The sequence below is a fragment of the Phialemonium atrogriseum genome (genome assembly GCF_030411735.1).
Source record: "Phialemonium atrogriseum strain 8032-3 unplaced genomic scaffold QBC33scaffold_6, whole genome shotgun sequence".
Classification (NCBI taxonomy): domain Eukaryota; kingdom Fungi; phylum Ascomycota; class Sordariomycetes; order Cephalothecales; family Cephalothecaceae; genus Phialemonium; species Phialemonium atrogriseum.
The window spans coordinates 1,018,979-1,042,502 of record NW_026848143.1 but is presented as its reverse complement, the minus strand read 5'-3'; the positions used below and the strand labels follow the sequence as shown (position 1 = coordinate 1,042,502).

Here is a 23,524-nt window from a genome sequence, read left to right as displayed (position 1 = left end):
CTCAGCCAGGTTCTTCCCTGCGGCTCTGACCTTGTGGTACGGTAAATACCTATTCGTGCATCCTACCCCCCCCCTTTCATGCCGTCCATATCCCAAGGGGACGACGCAGTTGTGTAAGACTACAAGAGGTGCCTCTGCTAAGCAACCTCGGTTTCCAGAGTCCATTGAGAGAGTCCAGAGTCGGAGTCCAGGCGCGTGCAGAGTCGAAACAACCCCAGAGTCCAGATAATCCGACCTCAAAGAAGGGCCTAGAAAAGCTAACTCAGGCCGTTTATAATTAGGTCACGGCCTCCCCTCGGATGAATCCACAGTTTTAGCTGCACGCATGGCGTATTCTACACTAAATTCCTACCCCGGGCTCCATACCTAAAAAAGGCCTGGCCGATTATTCCCGCCCCGTCCCGGCGGAAATTCCAATTTCCTGCTGGAGCTTGGTGGCGATGGGCAGGCGTCGGACAGAAGGGCCTCAAGCTTCTTTCCTCGGTCTCAACTTTTAGCTTTTCATACCTCTACACTGGTCGGACTTGCGGGACTGAACTTCGTGTGAAGTTGCCTCGTGGTGCCAGAGCTGCGAGGCAAATATACTAGTGTACACTACACCTGCTTCTGCGGTAGTAGGTGCGCTACTGATTGGTGTTCCAATGCTTTTCAACAAGGGTCAGCAAAGAATGTGGTAGCGTGTTGACCAAAGCACGCGTGATTGGTGCAGGGACGCTCTAGAACCTTTTCCCATGCGCAACAGTAAATCCTCCAAGGTTTTAATTAGCCAAGGGGGGGGGGGGGGGGGTAGTCCAAGGAGTCTCGCCAGGAAACTGGAGAATGCCGCGCGGAGATGTCTGGACTCAGCCAGGAGAACAAAGAATACAAGTACATCGCGTTATAAGATGTCAAGTTTATACGATACTAGACCCGTCTCTAGGCGGCCCCTAATTCACGCCTCCGCTTGGCGGCAGCGTAACCTCCCTTCATTCGGGGTCAAGGCGTAGGTAATCAGCCCAGTTTGATACAAAGGTCTCGGGCAATATTCGGCCAGCTTCTCATAGAAATGCCTACCGAGAAAAAAGCAAACATGTCAAGTTGGAGGCTCAACAGCGCCCCTTTCAATCTGTAGAATACCTACGCATAGGTGAGATGTATTTATGGTACTGTACATTTCCTCCTTTTATGTGCTCCCTCCGTGGTCTGTTACGTACCTGCAAGGTCGTGATAGCCAATACGCATAGGGCCGTAATAGTTGACATCAAGGTGCCAAGATCAATAAGTTTACGCTGCCATACTCAACCTCCTCCCCGATATCGAGCTCATAAACTTGTGGGACTGGTTACATAGCTGCTGATATACGCATATATATGTAGCGAAGAGATGGCGAGCATGCAACGTCCGCGATCGACAGGAGCTCTGGCGTCTGCAAGTCAGGAAGCAGAACGCCCAATATAGCAAGTCGACGAACTTTGAACCCCACTCTTAAGATACAGAAAACTCTGAATATCGGGTTCCTGAATAGCAGGTGCTTGGTACGGCTGGACAGGGGCGGAGTCGTCTCGCCACCGTGAACAGAAGACAACCCCAGATCGTCCGAGGAGCTTCGGCAGCTATGTGGGTTCTCTGAGGGTTATCAGTGGCTCCTGAAGCTTCAGACTCTGGTTCTTGGTCCTATCTAGCGCTGCGTCGTTGTTGGTGATAGGATATGATGTCAAGATTGTGTACCTATTTGAACATGTATACATGCAGTGCTGCCCTCCAATTGCTCCCGGTTGATGCCATGGATGCCATCAGCCTGATTAAGGATACGAATAGGGATAGGAGAAGAAACCTTGGGATTGAGTGCTATCTCCTCGGCGCCCACGAAACACCAGTGCATCCGGACCAACAAGTGAGTTGTTGCTCGTGTTCTCGGCACGGAAAAGACGGAATTTACCAAGAGCTTCGACTTTTGGAGAGATTACCTCAGAATGACGATTCCAACGCAGAATTTGCGAAGCCTGTCTGATATGGCGAGGTTCCTTTAATAGGAGCGGCAGGGTTACATTGCCATGTCACAGACGCGCAAGTATGTGCAATTGCGAAAGGCCTTGGGTCCTGGTCCAGATCGATGAAAGATGGAAAGCCCCCCAACCAAGGAGTTTAACCCCACCCTTGGGGCCGTCTTTAATTTGTATACGCCTAGCAATTGGGTTTTAACGCACGCCCATCAGCCACAAAGTGACCAGTCATTTATGCGGCACCAACGAATGTGCTGGGTCTCGACCGCCATTGTACCTATCCAAACCTTGATTTTCTAAACCGTCGACATACATGCGGCGTATATTGACGCCATGCTAGCCGGTGTAGTACACAACAGGGGAGGTGGCCTTGAAACAGCTCGATCTTATCGATTGAAACCCCCCCCCCCCCCGGCACCCTGGCAGCCGTTGCACTAGCATGCGAAGGCTGCCAATCACTCTCTACTCTGCAGTAACGAGATCGTAGACATCATGGAATGGGCCCGGTGGGGTAGCTGTGCGGTGGTATTTACACTTAGTGTATGAGTCCAGACACCTTAGCCTCGCCCAATTGTCTCGCGGAAGGGCTCCGTTGCATACCTAACACCATGTACGCTGCAATTGACGGCAAATACATGTACCCACAAGCGCTAATTCGAAACGCCATGCTCCAATGATTTGGCTCACTGGTTGAGAGCCTGAAGGTGTCGTCTAGACCTTCTCCCCGAGCACCCAAGTGTCGCCGTATGTGCCGGCCATTGGTCGAATCGAGGAAGGATTAATACGTACGATAGAGTGTTGTTCACATTAGCGAAGCGGAGCTTCTATGCCCCACGCACCCAGCGAAAGCCAACGTAACCTGGGATCTATCGTCGTTATCGAGGACCTTTTCCTGGCAGTAGAGCACTGCCCTATCAGCTTGTCAAACCTATCAAAGCGACCACAGAGGCTTCGCATTTACACCGCTGATAACAAGAGGGGGATGCCAGGATGCCGAGCCCTCCTCATATCTGCAGCAATCCTTCGCCATTGCCCTGCCCTGCTGTCTCCTCCGCGACAATCCATTGGTCACAATAAATGCACAATCCCATCGTATAATAGCGTGCAGCGTGTCCGGAGCTTTAAGTCCATCGTTGTTTGATGACCCCGTCTGGTGCTTCTGTTGTTGTTGTTGTTGTTGTTGTTGTTGTTGTTGCTGCTCTGGGAATGCCTCTACTCTGGAAATATCCGACCCGGTAGCCGAAGGTGTGCAGAGTGACAGACCGAGAGTTGTTTCTAGGGTTGCATCGCAGCATGTAAGCCACTAGGCGCTGTGTCGCTCCACACCGATGACACCAAGCCCCCTCGTGTGGTTTGCCAATCCGACCTCGACGATTTAAAGAGGCGTCCTGGTAACAAATCGCGATACATACGAACGAGGGCGCCCCTTCTCCACTTCCATGCCATGCTGGCATACGTGCTTTCTTCATCAGGCAGTTTCTCGGCCGTTCGGGTTCCCTGATAGCACGCATCCCGTCCCTGGCTGCTGCATGGCAATTCAACAGGCATGCAGCCACAAACACACAAGAAGGGGGGAAACGTGGAACTATCCAGCGATCGCCAGAATTCGCAGCACATCGACCATATTTGTGTAAGAATGTCGTGGCGCATCCAAGGAGCCTGGCCAGTGCCAGTGCCAGTGCCAGTGCCAGTGCCAGTGGGCTGCAAGGGGCGTGGGTTTTAAGTTGCGCGGGGGTCAATTCACTGCCATTGTCAATCTAACGGTGATTTGCATGTCTCTCAATAGGTCTTGCCAGCTTCCGCGGCTTCCGGAGACTTATCCGGTCGACGGACGACAAGTCCCCCCGGACAAGCGGCACATACGGCAATGCGGACATTGCCTGCAGCTACTTGTTGACAGATGCATTCTTGACTGAAGCCACCCCCATTGCTTGATTTGCGGGGGTTCGTTTCCGGAAAAGGCCACGTCTGGAGAGGATCACATTATTCCTCCTGACTGCAATGTAAACCCAGAGCACGCCGATTTGCTCATTCCCTCGGAGCAAACGCGACCTCGGCGGGCAACCGGAATGTAGCGCAGAACATACGCTTCGCTGGGGCGACGTCCCGGACATCGTGTATGCCCACCTCACCCTCGACCTCCGGGTCTCCGGGCTTCATTGTTACCCCTATCTCCTTCGATATCCTCTCACAAATATCGATCAGCGGCACGCTGTCGTCGCTTTTCAAGGCGAAGCAGTGCACGTGGACCAGGGGGGGTTTCGTCCCCGTCTTCGGGGCGAACAGAGCCTCACTGCCCGAATACACTCCCTTAAAACTCCCCAGGAAGGTAATGGCTGAGGCCGGGAGATTCATGACGAAGTGAGAGATCGTCGGTGGGAGTGGCACCCGCCTCGGCTCAGGGGCCACGGGTAGTGCCATTCTTGGGCTGCGCTTGGGGGGTAGCACTGCACCTTCACCATTGCGTGAGGCCTCGAGGACGGCATCCGCGGCGTCCCTGATGAACGTTCGGCCATCTTCGTTAAAGGGTCGGACGAATTGCGAAACCTGGGACGTGCCTTAATAAATGCCATGTCACTTCCGACCTCTGGATGGATGTTGAGCCTCATCTCCTTACCTTGTTAGCCTCGATCGCTTTTTTGAGATAGAAGTGGCTTTCTGGGTTCTTGTCGTTCGCCCAGACGAACACTCCGTTTTTCCCTGCCGGGACCGCGAAGGGCCCAATGCCTGCCATGACATCGCATACGACTTCTCCGGGCTTGAAGAGGTTGATGATCCTCCGGTGTTCCGTCTCGAGCTTGCTGTTCCAATAGACCTTGGCGTAATTAAACCTGAACACACAACCACCTTCCATGACCTCGACGTCCAAGTCATCTGGGCCCGCTAGGACCTCGTACTCGAACGTCCGATACTCGGATTCCGTGCCGACATTATCGATCTTGTTTATTACCGTCCGTATCTGGGGGTTCTTGTCCACAAGCACCTCCCCTACCAGCTTTTTATAGGGACGAAAGCGGTCCCGGAGATTGAGATGCGCTGCGACGCCGTCAGTAAACGAGTTCCCTCTGCACGTCTAGGCATGTCTAACACACCTACGTGGCCGACCGTGTTGAAACCATTGGGAATATCGTCATGAAACTCCTCTGGTAAGATGGAGGCCATGACATCGTCTGCAGAGGAATGTCAACGGATTATTCGGCATCTGCCTGCACGGAAGGCACCTCTTACAATAGGTCCAGTAGTCATAGTCAAGCGCGAGTTCGTAAGGGACAACTCCTAGGTCCTCCTTTTGTACTCCCTCCTTGAGAACCGGCCCCCAGGTTCCCGAGTCTAGTTAATTATTCACATCAGCAAGATGAGAATCTTCAATGCCCACACAAAATAGGCGAAACCCACCATCAGCTCTGATTCCGGGCCTCAAAAGGAGACACTTTCGCCCCCGAGCGGCAAGGTCCTTGTCGGGATCGGGCGCGACGGCCGACAAGCGCTCCGCGCGCAATATCTCCCCACCACTTTGGAGGGCCTGGCGGTACTTTCCAATGTTCTTCGCATCCTTCACCGTCGCCGCCGCGAGGCCTATCTTCTTGGAGAAGAGCGCGCGGTTGAGGGCGGCGCCTCCAGAAGCGGACCGGACGACGGGGACGCTCAAGAGGCTCATTTCTTCCCCCGACTCCCTGCAGGCTTGATCATCTTGGAGGGCCATTATTAGCCAAGATGAAGCGGGAAATCGCGAGCGGAAGTCGGAACACACCTTATGTCAAGACAAGAGTCATAAGGCAGTACTTTTTTTTGCCCTTTTCCACAAACAAGGCTGAACCATATCTGGGCTGACATAGTGTGGCGCAGCAACGCAAGGCTGAACCGGTGTGGCGCAATAACAGCACATCGTCACAGGTTCCATAACTGCTGAACATAGCCTCTCTCACCAGCTGGAACGAGAAGGACAGAGGGAGAATCGCTTATGGGGAAACTTTGGTCAAAAGTAGGGTTAAAAGATGCCTAATACACTTACAGAGCCGGGAAGTTTGGCAAATGAACCAGCCAGTGAGACACAATGGTTGAGGTTCTGAGAAGGTATATCTAGCCAGCACTACGGGTGACGTGAATCATGCTATACATAGGGGGTTCTATCCCAGTCTATCTCCCAAGGCGCATTTGCGCCCTTGCAAAATTGCACAAGGCGCGGTAGAACACCTGGTACCCAACGCCTTGGTTGTCCGGGACGTGGAAGATCTCGGTGAGACGAATCTGCCAAGGGGGATAGCCCGACAACTCAATGTGGGGCCCGAAGAGGATAAGAAGGTCGGGCTCGCCCATCACGCTCTCACTCAGCTCAGCGTCCACTAACTCCAAGCTGATGTCGGCGGGGAATATCTTAGATCGTTGCGCCATCTCTGCCAGGGTCTTGGTGAGGTCCACAATGGAGTCCCGCCCATCCTCTGCAGCCAGAAGCATCACCGATAGGTGTTTCGAGTCGGGGGTGTTGATATGAGCCGCGGGCGGAGAAGAACCTGATTCAACGGACGGTGTATGCGGAGCATGCACCGCCAAAGCCGGGGAGTTCGGACCAAAGTAGGCGGCCAGTTTCTGGGTGATAGCCCGGTGGGTCTCGGGGAGGTAGGCCTTGAGGACACCTGCGTATCATGTGTCAGCTATGGCGGGACCGCGATAAAGCCCTGGATGTACTGACCCGTCTTCTCATAGATGGAAAGTCGAGGAATGCCGGCGCTGGCGCACCACGCCGATATATCTGCGGCCTCGTTGACCAGTCGTTCCAGCTCCGCACCGCCCCGGCCATTATCTTCTAACTCCAGAATGACACTCAGATGCTGAGGCAGTCTGCTCAGTCCCTTCACATCGCGCTCGATCAACTCTGGCGTCCGGTGGTGGTAGTAGAGGACGGAGTATATCCTGTCAGTGACAGCGTGGTATGCCTGGCGAGTCCGAATGTATAGCGAGAAGACGGCATGAATGATGATGTAGACGAGAATATGCAGTTGGCTGCGCATGAAGCGGCGAAGGCCAAATCTCGATTTGCTCGCCTCTCTACTTGGCTGCGCGCGCTTCGGCGGCGGCAGATATGGCTGGGAGAGCCGCTTGTCAGCTTGTTTGTCCAATGACATGGTGGTTATCCAATCGATGCAGTTGTGCAATAATGCCAACACACCTTTAAAAGCTTCCTCCGCTCCTCCGGAGTAAGCAACTTATGGCCAAACTTCTCATCGCGGCGGTAGGTTTCGACGTCCCGCCGACTGATTGGCATGACTTGGTGAAATGTCTTGAAGGGAAATTGGCAGGTAGGATGGCATGCAAGCTGCTGAATACCGCACAGCTTAGAGAAATCTTCAGTATCTTATTTTGCTCTTGTGGTGGAATGAAAGGACAGAAGCTGTCAGCAGGATGCGTACCAGCATTCTTGGCCTCCGTCAGCATGCAATGTCAGCCACGGAACACAAGGAGATGGCATGCACGGACCAAGCCGCGGGCCACGGGCCACGGGCCACGCCGTCCCTGTGAGCCTCATCAGCCTCATCAATCACCTCGAGTCGCGATTGGCAGTCGTACTCGAAATAGGAACCCGATTAAACCGAGATAACCTTTGTGCTCCTCGCCGATTATGCACGACGGCGTATGCTACCAAGGTCATTAGCTGCGGCGCGCAACACCAAGTACACAAACATTGGCCAGCCAACCTCTGCTTCCATCATCAATGCAAATTGACGTTGGATGTGTCTCCGTGGGTCAACTAGCTGGCCACCACCGATGCGATGGAACGGGCTGCATCTGGCGGCTCTAGGGCCTTGTTTCCCAAGGGCCCAAGTTTCACCCTAGAAGACTTCTCCAACAAGGATTTTATTGTCCGCGATTTCGTCGATTCCCTGGCAGAGACAGCTGTGCCAGCCAACCGTCGGTCCGGTCCAGCTCAGCAAGCATTCGACCCAAAGCCACTAATACGGACATTTGAAAGTAATGCCCCCCCCCCCGTCTTTCGATGACTGTCGGCTGTAACAGTGATGCTGATGGTTCTTGGCCGTCTAGATGCTCTGGCACAATTAGGGGTTCTGTCGGAGGAACTCCAGGAGAACGAATCCGAGTTGCTGTCCCAGGTCCGTCGCGCGGAAATCCAGCATGATCAGACCCTCGACACGCTCGGCCGCAAACTTGACCAGTCGATGGCCCAATTCGAGGCCCTTGACCTGTCTTTGAATGAGCAAAGCACCACCATCGGTGGTTTTGAAAGGGGCAACCGGTCAGATGAAGGGGGAAACATCGCTGTGCAGATCGGAGAGAAGCTCGAGGAGCTGGACAGGAAGAGGAGGAGGGCGCGGGACGCAAACTTCCTCATCCAGTGCTGGGTTGAGGTCAGCGACACGGGCAAACTCACGTCCCTCGAGGATATTCAGCGCCAAGGCGGGGCCGAGAATAAAGTTCGCTGTGCTGTCATTGCCCGCCAGTTGACACGCATCAGCCAAAGACTAGACCCCACGTCATGGGGGCAGACAAATGGCTTCCGAGGTAATGGGATCACTAACGGCGTGACTGGTACATCGAGGAAGCATAACACTCGCGAGGTGTTGGAGAAGTTCTGCGAAACCCTCGAGCAGGACCTCCTGAAACAATTCAACAACAGCTATAGGCGTCAGAACTTTGACGACATGATGGAGTGCGCCAAGGTACTGCACGATTTCAATGGGGGGGCTAGTGTCATCGCTGTTTTTGTCAACCAGCACCAGTTCTTCATCGACAGGGATCAGCTCATCACGGACGAAGTGACGACCGACGGTGAGATGTGGGATCAACTGACTGACCCGGATGCGGAGCCACCGGGAGTTGAGCCCAGTCTGCAGTCCCTCATTGACGAAGTCAAGATTGTCATGCAGGAGGAGTCCTTCATCATCAAGCGAGCCTTCCCTTTTGCTGAAACCGTCTTGGGCAAGTTTATCCAGCGAGTATTCCAGCAATCAATTCAACAGCGGCTCGAGATGGTTCTGGAGAAGGCCACCACGGTGTCTTCGCTGGCCTTCCTTCGATCTCTGCACGCATCTCGCAGTTATATAAGTGCCTTGGTCGAGGATCTAAAGGCACACGGTCTCACAGAACACCCCGAGCCCGTCTCGGCCCAGATCTCCCAGACCCTGGACCAGCAGCTGGAAGAGTTATTTGTTCCGTATCTTGTCGGAACGTCGTATATCGATAGGGAGAGGAGAAGCTTGGAGGAATTGTACAGCTCGCTCCTCTTCAAATTCACCATCTACCACTCGCGGAGGAAAAGGGCGCCGACGGGATTTATGGCGGCAATCGCACAGCAAGGGAATCAGATGCTGGCCTCGGCGAAGGACGCTTATATGGAGCGACTAGACTCGTCGGACCTGACGGCCACCCAGAAAGCCATGATGCTGCGCGTTGCCGGCTTGAAGGACAACAGCAACAACAAGAACGATATCGAGGTGTCGGACGAGGACGGCGTCCTCAGCACCGCAAATGCGAAGAGGATGATGACTTGGTTGGCCGAAAGCGTCCGGAGAGCACTGGAACTGGGCAGTGCCAGCGAGACGCCCAAGGATGTCAGCGTCCTTCTCAACTTCCTCCTCACGACCATGGGCCAGGTCTATGTCGAGACCGCCCTCGACGCCGCGCTGGATGCGGCCACGGCGCAGGAGAACATCAAAACCGAGCCCGACCTGTCATACCTGCCCTCGATACGCCCGGCCGTCACCATCACCAATATCATGTCTCGCTTCATCACGACGGTGCTCATCCGTCTGGCCGAGGGGAACGCGACGGTGCGCAGGAACATGGAGGCCCAGACCAAGATGGCCCTCGGGGCGACGGAGAAGAAGACAAACAGCGTCATGCGGAGCACCATGGACGTGGCCCTCAACTACGTCAACAGGTCCCTCTCCCAGCAGAAGAAGGCCGACTTCCGGCCCAAGGACACGGACCTCGAGAGCGTCGTCGACTCCCTGCAGACGCCCACCTGCCTGGCCATCTGCACCTTCCTGGACAAGGTCGCCGCCGCGTCGGGCCAGGCGGTAGACGGCCGCAACCTCGAGATGTTCAGCGGCGAGCTCGCCCTCGCCGTGCACGCGCTGCTCTTTGAGCACTTCAAGAAGTTCCAGGTCAACGCCACGGGCGGACTCATGATGACCAAGGACATCGCAAAGTACGTCTCCACCATGAAGGGGTGGCCGCTCGCCCGCGAGGTCGAGGGCATAGTCGAGGTCCTGACCGAGATCGGCTACCTCTTCATCATCGGGCCCGAGGCCCTCAGGGAGAGGTCCCGGAACCTGGGCTCGGGGCCGCCCGGCCCCGGGAAGAAGCTGCAGAAGGCCGACTTCAAGGCGTTTGTGCAGCGGAGGGAGGACTCGAGCACCGTCGGCATCCAGAGCGTGCTTGCGGGGTTGTAAGAGGGGTGTGTGCTTGTTTGGCTTGCAATCCTGCAGGATGCTTGGCTTTTTCGGTGGTCCTGGTGGCCTTTTAGGACTTGGTTTGCGGGGGAGCTAGCTTAGCTGATTGGCGTGTACAATATGATATTGAAATGATACCACGATGCGTCCGGCCTTGTTGTCTTCTCTACATTCTCGCTTCTATCCGGTTCAGCTGGCCTGCAAAGCATAAACGCCATGTGTTTGGAAAGGGGCCTTAAGGGGTCACCATTTATGATTCTATAAAGTCCGTCGCAGCTCGTCCCTAGAGCCATCGACCAGAATTGGGACTATCGTACATCCGTACATTCCTTTATATCCGGGGGTAACTAGAGAAACAACATTATTATCTTAACACTACCCTCATGCGGACGGGGCTCTGGAGATCATGCCCCCCATGTTCTCGACCCTCCTCAGCGCCTTGACGAGGATCCTCCTCTTACAGACAACAACGTCGCTCAGCTCGACCTCAAAGACATCCCCGACGTTGACGTCCGCTATCCTCATGGACGCGCCGCCCTCGCCCGCGCCGACCAGGCCCTCGGCCTGCATCAGGGCGGGGCGGTCGAACCAGTCGAGCCTGCCCTTGAGCACCCTCTTCTCGACCACGTCGGCGACGGTGAAGCGGAAGGTCGGCGGCAGCGCGGCGCCCTCGGTGACGGCGTCGCCGAACCTCCACGCCCGCACCAGCGCCTGCAGCATCCACTCGCCCGTCCCCTGGGACCGGTCCAGCAGCACGGCGTGCCGCTCCCGCACCCGAAGCATGGGGAACACCTGCTGCTCCAGCTCCTCGCGCCCGAACGGCAGGAAGCTGTCGTCCGTGTTGCCCACGAGCGACCCGCCACGCCGCTCCTCCTCCAGCAGCGCCCCCTGGATCTGCCAGTGGACGAGCATGTCCGCGTAGCGCCGGAGCGGCGACGTGACCTTGGTGTACATGTCGATGCCCATGGTGAAGTGCGGCGTCGGCGTGGTGGAGATGTCGTACCCGCCGCTCAGCGTGCGTATGACTTGCCAGTTCTCCTCGCTCGGCCGCTGGCCGCTGGCGAGCTGCGGATAGAAGACCTCCCGCGTGAATTTGCGGAGGAGGTCCATGTTCTGGGCGGCTCGCGGCTGGACCCTATAAGGGATGGGGATTCCCCGTTCGTGGCACCACCGCGCGGCGACCTCGCCTGCCAGCTGCATCGTGCCATCGACGATGGGGTTGCCCCTTGATGAATCGTACGCGATCTTAATATACGGGTCACCGGAGCAGCGCATGAAGCCGTCGGGAGACTTGTTTACCTCCACACCCTGAAAAGAGACGGTAACCGACGGAGTTGGGAGATAGGTGGGCATGGCGCCCTTATCGAGGCGATTACCTCGGATGGCCTTGGCTAGGCGCGACAGAGTCTGGAGGTCATCGATGTCCTTGGCGGATAGGTCCTCGGCCTTGGTCATATGTCTGTTGGGCGGCAGTTTTGTGGCAGACGCTTTCCCCACGGCGAATACCTCACGAGGGCAAGCCTCTTGTGGCGATTCCTCGCCACAGGCTGCAGAAACCGCGTCGCCGGTGATGTATGTGACATTTCGCAAGAAAGCCGGGGTAATTTTGTAGTCCAGCAAGGCGCCTTGGGTGTTCACTTTCGCACTGAAAGTGAGAGAAGGCCGCCCCGCGGCCAAGGAGAATTTCTTCCTAATAATGTCGTTGTCAAGCATACGACTGAAGTGCCCTGGGAGATAGACCGTTTGGGGGACAAGAGCGGCTTGGTTTGCCAAAGGGCTGTCAACACGGATAGACGAGGTAGGGTCGGCGACGTGTACGTGGATCCAATACTCCCCGGGAGTTTCGGTGGGCTCAAGTGAGACGCCGTCGTCGATATCCGAGGCGCTCTCAGCATCGATGCAGAATACCCGGGTCTTAGCAAAGTCTTTCCTACGGCCACTGAAAATATCGGGCTTAAGTAGCGACTTCACCAAAGCCCCCTCGGTGGTCTTTACCCCTCCGCCACGTTCGAGTTGTACACCAGTAAGTCGGAGTCTATAACGAGCTTGGATCTCCCACGGCTTGACCCAACCGATTTCTTGGAGAAATGTCCATGCGACGGCCTGGTCCAGGTACTCGCAATCCTGATACCGGCCTAGAGCCCGTAGAATGGCTGATCCAATCCAGTGGCGCTGCGATGAGCTGCCGAACTTTTCCGACGCAGCCCACATGTGCATGAATTGGATGAGCTCGAGATCCAAATCGGTCCAGCCGGGGAGGATCGGGGAGGCGGGAATCGATGACGTCCTCAGTGTTCCGTGAGGGGACCACATCCTGCTGCGACGGCCGTCGTCAATGGCCTTACGAGCTTTGAGCAGGAACCCGCCAAAAACGGAGGCTTCCAGCTCGTCGTCGGACCATTTGCCCCTGTTAGAGACGGATTGCTCGTAATGCTTCTGCACAAGCATCTCGACTTTGTCGATGGTCTTGACGTCAGCCTCGGAAGTGATCTCGAAGAGATAGGTTTGAGTATGGTCGACGCGGCTTGCGGGACGGAATCCGACATCGTCTAACAGAAGAGCCCTGTGCACAGCATACAATGCTGCCGGTGTGAACCTGTCCCTCTTCTTAAACCCCTTGTGAAGCAAGACACCGGCAATGTCGGCCAAGGCCATGGACTTCTCATCCCCCCCGAGGTATCGGAACGCATTGTCGAGTTTTCCCGCGTTGGATTGGTAGATGAAGCGCGTGTCATCGAGGAACGAGTTCATCTTCCGGATCAAACCGGCGCCAACATGGCGCGAGGGACCGGCCTTCAGATCCTGGAGAATATTCAACAGTCCCACGGATGCTGATTTTGACGGCAAGGAATCGGCCACTGGTCCGATTTCAGATGCGTCGGCAAAGCCCTTGACCGTGAAGAGTGTCCGGACGCCATGAGTGGTAAACCATTTACCAGTGTTCGTGTAGAAATGCTGGTAACCGTTAAATTCACCGAGGCAAACGGCCAGCAGCTGTATCCGCCATGCGCTTGAGCTGCGAGGTCTCGTCAGCCAGGAGAAGGGTATTTATGACAGCGTCTTTCTCCCCACCTTATCTCGACCAAGTCACCGGCTTGGAGGACCGCCGCATTGGACCGTAGATCAACCAGGTCGTCGCCGTCATAGAGATGTTGGTTGAAGTCTTGTGCATCTGAGTCGGTCTCGACCTCCACCATGAACGGGCTTTGGCTTTGCGGCATGTAATCCGCTGCGGCTCCCGACTCTTGATGATCTCTCGGAATCAGCTGAGCAGGTTCTGGGTTCTCCGCCTCCCAGGCCCGGAGGCGGTCCCGGATGTTAACATGCTCGGAGGGCTTTTGGTCGGAGATAGCATTTGAAAACGGGTCCTGCGGAAGGGACGGTTTGTCTGAGTGCTGAACTGTGGCTAGAGTCTATAAAGAGTCAGCCACACAGCTCGAGGCGGGTTGATAAAGGAGGCCGGCCAGAGCAGGACCATACATGCCCTTGCAGCCCTTGCAGCGACTGTTGGATGAGCTATTGGCCTAAAGGACTGAGCTGCCGACAGGCGTCCAGGAAGTATGCGGACAGACGAGCCAGAGAGCCTCTTCCCAGAGAGACATATCCAACACACATAGGGAGGACTCTTCAGTTGCAGCATCGCGCCAATTCGTCCTCGTGTGCGAGGCTATGACTGGGATGTCTCGAGGCTTCCTATTTGAAGAAGTTCTCTCAGCCTGGTTGCTTGTGGCGTTCAACCTATTCTGTGCCCAATCATAGATCCCTGTGAAACCAGGCTGCGTGGATACCATTGTGGCTGAAGATGTCCAGGGTTAGGGTTCGGAACTCGGTGTGTTTGTTTCATTGTTGCCCATGCCTGGCGCGGGCCGGAAGTTAGATTGGCACGCGTTCTAGATTCTAGATCTCTTGGCAATCATGGCTACGCATACGGCAAAAGACATTAATTGTTGTTTTGTCGATCTCGGCTTACAGGGAACTCAGGAGACAGTGGAGTCGTCAAACCCCTTGTTGTCGCTTTCTGTTGACATGTCCTACATGGCTGCCTCTGAATTGGGCGCATCGGGTGGTCGCACCAACCACTTAGGGATACGAGCTGGAAGCCAGCTTCCCGAAGTGGAACTGACTTCCTTCGTCTTCCTGTCCCTGAGGCTGAGGCTGTGTAAAGTATAAACAAGCACGCCCACACATACGCCACAGACCTAGACCACACTAGATCAACCGGATTTGGGAGCGGAGAGCTCTACGATGAGGTATGAGCGTATGAGAATAGCCTGTGAGAATCGATACTGGCGACAGGGGAAGTGATCAGATCAACAAGCCAGCCCAGATGCAGCTGAAATCGTAGCGTCAAAGTTCATCAACAAGGCCAGCAAGGCCAGCACAGGTTCAAGATTTGCACAATTTACGGTTTATGCGGGGAAGCTCTGGGATAAGGTGGTATCCACCGCAGCCACCAGGGGCCGGCTAACACCGTTCCTGGATGGCGGCCCTGCAAAATGCAGGTACAGACCGTACAGGGCCACTCTTAATCGACCGGCCTCACCAGCCGCTTTGAGATGGGTCGACCGTGATGAGCAGCGCGGAACCTGTCAGCCAAGGAACTCGGCCAGCTGGCAACCCGGGTGACTCGGGAAGTTGAGGCTAGTTTCTTCGCTGGAGACCCATGAATTGAAGTAATGAGTAGAAGAAGACACTCATTCTCGAGTTCCTTCGTCCGCACAGACGACTGTGAAGAATCCGACCTGGCTGGGCCCTGGCAAATCGGGAGGCATAAGAACTACCTAAAATATATGTACGTACATACGGATACAGATTACGCACACGATAAACAACATTACAAGGATGCAAATCCAGGGGAATTCGACGGTTGACCAGGCTTTTATTAGTCTAGCTGGGCATTCATGGAAGGAGTTGTCGACTAACGTTGTGCTAATGTCGCTTAACTAATTTTCCCTCGAGACACGCCAGCCAACCACGAGTCGGAAAGAGACACTACCAAGGCCGGCTAGCCAATCCCGTCAGCCAGCGGCTCGAGTCCTCTGTGCGCGCCCCCCAACTCCATCATTTCTGGTAATTGGCCTCTTTCCAGGTAATGAGATGGCGCCTGTCCAAGATGCAAGAGCAGGGCGATCCAGCCTGAAGCCGAGTGGCTCCGAAGTCCGCTTGAGATGGAACGTGGAGACAGTCCATCGCCATGATCCCCGTCGTCGTGTCTCTGTTAGTCTGTTTGCCATCCAGTTGACGGTCTGATTGAGCTCCACCGTCCAGCAGGGCCAAGACAAGGGGGACAAGGGGGGAAAGGACGGCGCGCCGTACCCATCCCAGGCCCTGGATGGGGAGCCCCCCCTCGGTGCTACTCTGTGAAAACCACAATTAGACTAATAATATCACCAGCCTGTCTCTTTTTCTTGGTCCTTGCGTTCCTCCTCCCTTTCCTGACCTTACCGCCTCCCTCCTGATGCTGTTGATATAGGACGCATCTTCCCCTTCCGTCATTCGTTACCTACCTCCTTCCTCACCACCGCTTCACTCTTTCAGCGGGCGTTCGTTCCTTGTGATTGGATATACACAGAAAACAAAATCGAATCGATTAGCTTTTGGCAACGTTAGGAGTCATGAAGGCGACGATTGTAGCAGCTGCGGCTGCGGTTCTCACTGGAGGTGTGAGTGCTGGCCACAACCATCGCCACGCCCACGACCTGTTCAAGGCCGTCAAGAGGGGGTATAATGAGAGCGAAGTCTGTGTTCCCGGCTGCACAACCATCTACACCACCGTCACCGGCGAGCCAACCCGTATGTGAACAAAATAGACGCCCCAAGCCTGGCCGGATACCCCCCATTCAGACTAACTGACCCCATCCAAGTCTACACCCCTCCTGCTCCTCCTTCGACCTACGTTCCTGTAGAGCCGACTCCGACATACGTACCGGTGACAACATACGAGGGCCCCATAACCGTCCCGACGCCGATCGCCCAGACCTGCCCGACTCCCGGCACTTACACATTCCCAGCCACGACCGTGGTGGTGACCGAGACCACGACAGTGTGCGGTGCCTCGACAACCCTGGTTCCCAGCGGCACACACACCCTCGGAGGAGTGACCACTGTTGTTGAGACTGCCACTACCATCGTCTGCCCGTATGCTACCACAAAGACCGAGGGCAACGTTGTCACCAGCGTTATCGAGACGACCACCTACGTCTGCCCCACCCCCGGCACCTACACGATCGCCCCCATCACCACTGTTGTCACCGTCGAGGAGACTGTCGTCGTCGTCCCCGTCGTCACGTCCTACAGCCCCGGCACTTACACCGCTCCCGCTGTCGTGACCACGATCACCGAGACCAACGTCGTCATCTACTGCCCCTTCACCAGCCCGACCCCTGTCCCGGTCGCCCCCACCGAGACCTACGCCGTCCAGAAGCCCAGCAAGACCAAGTCCAAGTCTGTGACCAAGCCCACCCAACCGCCCAAGCTCGGCTCGGGTGGCGACCAGTGGGCCATCACCTACACCCCCTACACCGAAGGGGGTGAGTGCAAGAGCGCCGGTGCGGTCATGCAGGACATCCGGAAGATCAAGAACGCCGGCTTCAGCACCGTGCGCGTCTACTCGACCGACTGCGACACGCTCCCCAACGTCGGCGCCGCGTGCCGCGCCGCCGGCGTCAAGATGATCATCGGCGTCTTCATCGGCGAGGTCGGCTGCGACAACGGCTCGCCCGACGTCGCCGAGCAGGTCGCCGCTATCAAGAGCTGGGCCCAGTGGGACCTCGTCGAGCTCCTGGTCGTCGGCAACGAGGCCCTGTTCAACGGCTTCTGCACCGTCCCGCAGCTCGCGCAGCTCATCACCCACGTCAAGAGCGAGCTCGGCTCGGTCGGCTACCGCGGCCCCTGCACCACCACCGACGTCGTCTCGGCCTGGGTCGGCATGAACGTCCAGCCCATCTGCGCCCTCATCGACGTCGTCGGCACCAACGCCCACGCCTACTTCAACGACCACACCCTGCCCCAGGCCGCCGGCGAGTTCGTCGCCGGCCAGCTCAAGATCGTTGAGCAGGTCTGCGGCAAGGAGGGCTACGTCATGGAGTCGGGCTGGCCGTCCGCCGGCAACTGCATCGGCAAGGCCTGCGCCGGCTACCAGCAGCAGGCCGCCGCCATCACCTCTATCAAGAAGGCCGTCGGCCACAAGGTCGTCTTCTTCAGCTTCGGCGACGACCACTGGAAGAAGCCCGGCGACTGCCAGTGCGAGCAGCACTGGGGCTGTGGCCAGCTCTTCGGCGCCTAGATTTCGCCGAAGACTAGGGTGTGAGAGACAAGTCCGACCTCCGTAGCTGACGGGCCAGATTATGGTCGGGTTTTTTCGTTGGCAGTATTTATATGATGCCTTTTTGGCCCCTCAAGACTCTGTCCGCGGCGGCTGTCCATCCATACCCCCTGGTGCAGTCGGCGATGGCTGCACCGGGAAGGACGTCGCGGGCTGGGTCTCGGGGGATGGCCTCGCAATCAGGTATCCGATTGATCATGATGGATTTGGGTGCCAAACGTTGAACAAACAAACGGGTCTGTGAAATAGCATCTGATTCATAATGTTGTAATTTATTAGTGCCTACGTACCTACTTTGAGTATGCAAGCAGCGTTCCATAACTACCTTCATCCCCCTTATGATGGGGGCCGTCTATAGGGGTGTCCGGCATGCCGTCGTAGCTGACGATAATATGCACATGTACGGATACGGTATCACGCGGATAAGGTATTGCGGCAAAGACAGGAAGGAATCGACCACTCCACTCTTGCATTCCGCAGAAGGGGCTATCCTTGAGTGGAATGTTATGGCAATGTGAGTCACCACTATAGGACCCTGAGTGAACCGAACCGATCATCCCCGGAAATAGTTCCGCGACAACAACAACAACCAGTATTGTTTTTCATCGTTTGGTGTCAAGAACGTGGTGAGACCGAGCAAAACATCCCCATCTCCTTGAGGTCCGAGGCACCGCGTCCGTACTTTCTGGTGTTTGGTATAGAGATTCTGCCTAGTAGAAAACCACAACCCCTTTTCCCACCGCAGTTCCTCAGCAAGTCTGAGCGACTCAACCACATGGCAGCCGCAAGCTGACGTACTCTAGCGAGCAGAATTGTGTAAAGCGAAGGCCCGTACCATCCATGGCCTTTCAATCAGACCCCGCTAGCACTATCAACCTTGAGGGTGTGTCTGTGTGTTGGAATGAGCGTAGAAAAAAGAGTGGATTGGGGGCTAAGGCAGGCCTGCTGGTCTGGATCTTAAGCATAGTCACATGGCGAGATATAAAGGAGAGACACCTAGATCGGGGAAGTAGGCACGTGGCCTCGATTCGATTCAAGCCTCTCTCTTCCGGCTCGTCGAGCGTGAAACGAGCGAGTGACCAACCCAGGAAGAGGGGTATGTAGGTATATATGTATCCCTGGGTACCAGTCTGGTATATTAACTGCGTACCACCAGAATCTGTTGCCCATTCCCTCGTATATTCCACGCCTCCTTCAAGCCACAAAAACAGTAATGCAGGTAAGTACATGCCAGAGATGCTCGAGTGTGAGTGTGGACCTCGTTCGCGAGCTTGGATATCTTTATATGCATGAGAAACGACAGAACCAAACTTGTCCTGAGGTATTCCAGGTCCCCTGTCCCAATGCCTGGACTTCAGAATGTCCATTGAAGTGCAGCAAAACAAACGAACCATGATACCAACCAGTTTCCGCCTGCCGGACGAGTATCTGGTGTCAGATGAGACCACTATGTAACGACAGACCGCTGAGCAGCGAATGCAGATGCCGGGGATGAAGAGAAAGAAAAGAGAAAAAAAAGCAAAAAGGTTCGGGGAATCAGAGGCCTAGTATGGGATATGCTCTCAAGATGCACCAAAACGCCACCTATCCATCCCATCCCATCCCATCCATCCATCCTTCCTTTCAGCCAACTAGTCAGTAATACCGGTTCAGTTAACCCACAGCTCCGGCTATATAGGCTGCAAAGTCTCGAGAGAGAGAAAAAACCGACGTCAATGGAACCCCTTCAAAACGGCTCCATGGCGTCCAGGGCGGCGCCCTTCCTCCGCCTCCTCGTCACCGACTCCCGGGTCCTCTTCTCCTCGGTGAACTCGGACCGCGGCCAGTCGTAGGTGCCGCCCCTCCGCCACCACTGCTCCCGGCGGCCCAGCAGCTCCTCGTCGGCGTCCCAGCTCGCCTCGGCCCCGAGCCCACACCTCTCGAGCTGCACGAGCCCGCCGCGCACGCGGTCGCAGCACAGCACCATCAGGTCCTGGCCCGAGTTGCTGAACGTGATCCCGCCGATCTCGCCGAATATGTCCACCGTCTGTCTCGAGCCGAAGGTCTGGGCGTCGATGATGCTGACAAAGTCCGCCTCCTCCGCCGCCACGAGCACGCGCTTCCCGCTCCCCACCGGCGAGAAGCGCAGGCTCCGGACCCCGGCCATTTCCGTCCGGAGCGTGCATAGCGGCGTCGCGACGCCCGAGCTGTTGGTCCACCGGCGGGCGTCCCATATCTTGACTGACCTGTCCTGGAACCCCGTGGCTATCGTCCAGCCGTCGTCCGCCCAGTCGCACGCGAAGCCGTAATCGCGGTGGCCGCCGAGCTCTTGCACAATCTCCGGTCTGCCTTGGCCGCAGCTGGATTCGGCGGCCGTGATCAGGACGTTCTGGTGGTCGCCGACCATGACCCGGAGACGCCGGTCCGGCGATAGAGCAGTGCAGTTGAGCGGGTAATCAAACGCCTCGCAGGACAAGAATGTCTCGGTATTGACGTCCATCACTCGGAAGCACATGTCATTCGAGGCAAACGCGGCTCTCGGGGAGGACGACTGCCGCGCCTGGTGGATCTGCACGTGGTTCGTGATGCCGCTGATGTGGCTGGTGATGGTTCCCTCGTGACAGGCCGCATCGTCATTGTCGCCGGCATCGAGACGGCGAAGAAGATATTCGCCAGTGAAGCCACCGGCTATCAGAACATCATGTTCGGCCGCGAGCGTCGAGATCTGGGAAGCCGGCATGTCACCCAACCTCATGACCGTCTTTCCCTCGCCGGAGACGGGGTTAAACTTGTGGACGACGCCGTTTCCCGTGTAGAACGCCTGAGTGCCAGATGCACTTGCCAGCACATTTCGCAGCTGGAAGTGGGAGAGGTGGACGTTCCGCCTGATGTCCATGCGACGGAATCGGAAGAAGCTATCCGTCCGCGGTAGGCTCACGTCTGGCAAATGGGGCTATGGCAGCTGGTTAGTCCTTTGTCTGGACCACGGCGCAAGAGTGAGGGTGTAGCGGGGAACCCGGGGAACTACTCACACTCCACCTGTCGGAGCCTGCTTTATTGACGTAGTTGGTGTAGGTAAGTAGGCGGCGCTCCCGCGCTTCCTTCCGCGTAACCCCCAAGTCCTCCCAGTCCATCCCCTGAAAGTCGCATTGATCCCCTTCCAGGTCGGCGTACTGGACGTGAGTCAGGTGTGTCTTATTCTGGTCGTTGATCTTCCCCATCCATGGGAACCTCCCCCGTTCTCTGCTCAGTCCTTGCAAGCCTGGGCTCTGTCCAGCCCAATGTTTGAGGAAATCCACCAGGCCGTAGTTTCCCGGCCCAAGCGTGTTCGGATTTGGATTGCTCAAGGCAACAGGATGCCCGCCCGGGAACCACATTATGAAAGAGTCAGGCTCAGAGTCGAATAAGAATTGCTCGAACTGCGGCGGCGGCGGCGGCGGTGCCGGATCTGGTGGGGCTTGTTGTAAGGGGAAGGCAGGGTTTGTGAAGTTGCTTGTCAGTTCCGCAGGTAATGAATCGTCCGATACGGACCCGTCATCCTGAACGGCTGTATCCTGATCCTGGCTTCCCGCTTGAGAAAATGCGCCGGGGACGTTGGAACCGCTCCAGAGATCGTACCCGTAGCCGTTCCCGAAAAAGCTGGCGCTCATGTTGATGTCGTTGGTGAGAAGGCTGGCAGTGTCGAGGTAGTTTACCAGCGGAGCGCCACCGTCGTCTGACATGTCGAGGTCGTCAGATGGATATGGATCGGAATCGTAGAGCTCCGGAAAGTCGTGGCAAAAGGATTGTTGGTGGAGGTGATGGTGCGGATTGTGGTGGTGGTTGTGGTGGCCACAGCAGACGTCGGCAGTATCGTCCTCGTCGTCCTCCTCATCGTCTTCATCGTCTTCATCGTCTTCATCGTCTTCCTCACCCTCCTGGCCCTCTTCTCGCTCGTCGTCAGCATAGGTCATCAAGGTGTCGTCAGTCTCTTCGGCTGCGGGTGCGAGTGCGGCAGAAGGGCCCGACTCGACGGGGTCCTCGAAACTGTCGCCGTCTTGGGGTTGGCGATGCCGGCGATCGCCTCGAGAGGATAGAAATTCGGGGCCCATGGTGGGCAAGCAGTCAAGGTTGGTTAATCCTTGTGAGCAAGCCTGACGCGCATCGCAGAGCGAGAGCGCACACCGAGGAACGGGAAGAAACAAATGGATTTCTGTCTCTCCCTAGGCGTCGGAGCCAGGAGCTTGCTTGATCTTTGACCTCGCCTTGCCACTCCCCACAGTGCCGGGACTAGGGGACCAAGGACCGGAGACCAAGGTTGGATGTCGGGAGAGGGGGCGGGTCTTGCCGCTCAGCAAGTTGTCGGCAAACAGTTGCTGCTAATGCGGGACGAGGCAGGTGGTCCCGCACCCAAGTTGACGGAAATCAAAGCCGCGGCAATGCACGTAGCTTCAGTTGACCTTCAGTCTTTCCTGACGGGAGTTTGATCTTGGAGGAACGAACCGTCCTATCTGATGTCGGGTCTGCCCGTCGTACAGGAAGTATGGAGGTAGGTACGTAAGTGGGGCCATTGGCAAGTTGACTCGTCTTACCTTAATTTTTGACTTTAGGTATCCGTAATTCTCCACCCATTTGGAGGCGCTCGTCCTCCAACGGCTGATAGCATCAGTCACTTCTCAGTTACGACGGTAGTATCCATACTAGACATAACTTCCATAGTACCGAGGAACCGAGGTACCTGGTGTATCACTTAGTTATTGGACATTACTATGGATGCTACCTTAATAACCTACCTATCCTCCAGCCTTCCGAACCCTCTTCAGCAAGGGAAGACCCAAGGTACTGTACCTGTCTAGTCGCAGCCCTGAGACCATCCCCCATTGAGAGAGACATTTACAAGGTCAGCCTCCAGTGCAATGACAGCAGGGACTCGACCAGACGCATTGTGATGTGTCACATTCGTTAGTAGGCTAGCACCCCCGAGGCTGCCCCATTTTCGATCCCTTCCTCCAACCGAGAACGTCGTTAACGGCGCGGAAAGGCTGCAAGTGCTCGAAAGGGGGGGGGCTCATCCCTCCCACCCCACACCGTTCCCCACGGCCGTCCAATGGCGGGCCCTTCTCCCGAGGGGGCGCACGAGAACCGGTGAGAAAGAGAAAGGGGTTTGTGTTCTTTATTCCAACTTCCCATAGGTAACTTCCTTCCTTGGTACAGTACCTACCCTGTGGGAGGGGCGTTACCTTGGGGGGAGGGTTTCTTTGGGGGAGGTATCGTGTTCCCCATCTTTTGCTGGAATCCATCGAACCACGGAAAGGCGCTTAATGCTCCCCACAGGAGGCCCGGTGCAAGTTACACTGAACTCCGGCCACCCCGCAGCCCTCGGCAGCTTACACAAGCAGCCCCTTGGAACGTCTGACACTTACTCAGCAGTCTGGGAAATGGGAACTCATTCGTAAACTGGGCCTGAGGTAGGAGAGAGAGAGAGCCCTTTGAACTAGAGGTACCTACCTAAGACAACCTATATTATAATATAAGTGCTTGGGATACGATCCTCCAATTCATATTCATAAGAACAGCGTGACAATTAGTATAGCTACCTAGGTATGTATCTTAGTACCGGGTTACCTTATCTACAAAGACTCCTAAGACCAAAGAATAACTCCCAAGAAGTGCGCCTGCCTAATGCTCTCGCTTCCCCTCTACACTGGCTCTTAGCATGGCGGCCAATGTAGACACATCCATATATACAAAGGAGAAAGTAGGAACGATAAGCCAAGGGAACCCCAAGCCAGGCCATCGCCAACTAGAACCGGTCGCCCCCGTCTCCCTCGTGCAAAATTAAAAGAATCTCC

The 23,524-nt window shown here is 56.0% G+C and overlaps 6 protein-coding genes across 6 annotated transcripts; 2 read left to right on the top strand and 4 right to left on the bottom strand.

The window, feature by feature from the left end:
- Positions 1–3,589: 3,589 nt before the first annotated feature.
- Positions 3,590–5,772, bottom strand: QBC33DRAFT_531779 (Met-10+ like-protein-domain-containing protein). Its single transcript, XM_060427322.1, has 5 exons — positions 5,379–5,772; positions 5,211–5,312; positions 5,075–5,152; positions 4,600–5,018; positions 3,590–4,529 (listed from the first exon to the last, which is right to left on the bottom strand). The coding sequence occupies exons 1-5, from the start codon at positions 5,683–5,685 to the stop codon at positions 4,011–4,013; spliced, it is 1,425 nt and encodes a 474-aa protein (XP_060285940.1). The 5' UTR covers positions 5,686–5,772; the 3' UTR covers positions 3,590–4,010.
- Positions 5,773–5,902: 130 nt separating this feature from the next.
- Positions 5,903–7,677, bottom strand: QBC33DRAFT_334212 (Undecaprenyl diphosphate synthase). Its single transcript, XM_060423697.1, has 5 exons — positions 7,548–7,677; positions 7,458–7,493; positions 7,150–7,397; positions 6,673–7,066; positions 5,903–6,616 (listed from the first exon to the last, which is right to left on the bottom strand). The coding sequence occupies exons 3-5, from the start codon at positions 7,243–7,245 to the stop codon at positions 6,120–6,122; spliced, it is 987 nt and encodes a 328-aa protein (XP_060285939.1). The 5' UTR covers positions 7,246–7,397; positions 7,458–7,493; positions 7,548–7,677; the 3' UTR covers positions 5,903–6,119.
- QBC33DRAFT_617831 (putative exocyst complex component protein) lies at positions 7,509–10,390 on the top strand (the record flags this gene model as incomplete). The annotated part of the gene is made up of 2 exons (XM_060432697.1): positions 7,509–7,949; positions 7,995–10,390. The coding sequence occupies exons 1-2, from the start codon at positions 7,751–7,753 to the stop codon at positions 10,388–10,390; spliced, it is 2,595 nt and encodes an 864-aa protein (XP_060285938.1). The 5' UTR covers positions 7,509–7,750.
- Positions 10,391–10,771: 381 nt separating this feature from the next.
- QBC33DRAFT_447015 (RNB-domain-containing protein) lies at positions 10,772–14,030 on the bottom strand (the record flags this gene model as incomplete). The annotated part of the gene is made up of 4 exons (XM_060424410.1): positions 10,772–13,406; positions 13,463–13,796; positions 13,866–13,914; positions 13,959–14,030. The coding sequence occupies 4 exons, from the start codon at positions 14,028–14,030 to the stop codon at positions 10,772–10,774; spliced, it is 3,090 nt and encodes a 1,029-aa protein (XP_060285937.1).
- A 1,793-nt stretch (positions 14,031–15,823) lies between these two features.
- On the top strand, positions 15,824–17,719 carry QBC33DRAFT_333647 (glycoside hydrolase). Its single transcript, XM_060423694.1, has 2 exons — positions 15,824–16,183; positions 16,255–17,719. Exons 1-2 carry the CDS (start codon positions 16,006–16,008, stop codon positions 17,673–17,675), a joined length of 1,599 nt encoding a protein of 532 aa, XP_060285936.1. The 5' UTR covers positions 15,824–16,005; the 3' UTR covers positions 17,676–17,719.
- Positions 17,720–19,274: 1,555 nt separating this feature from the next.
- Positions 19,275–21,953, bottom strand: QBC33DRAFT_333690 (WD domain-protein). Its single transcript, XM_060423695.1, has 2 exons — positions 20,726–21,953; positions 19,275–20,646 (listed from the first exon to the last, which is right to left on the bottom strand). The coding sequence occupies exons 1-2, from the start codon at positions 21,782–21,784 to the stop codon at positions 19,441–19,443; spliced, it is 2,265 nt and encodes a 754-aa protein (XP_060285935.1). The 5' UTR covers positions 21,785–21,953; the 3' UTR covers positions 19,275–19,440.
- Positions 21,954–23,524: the final 1,571 nt, after the last annotated feature.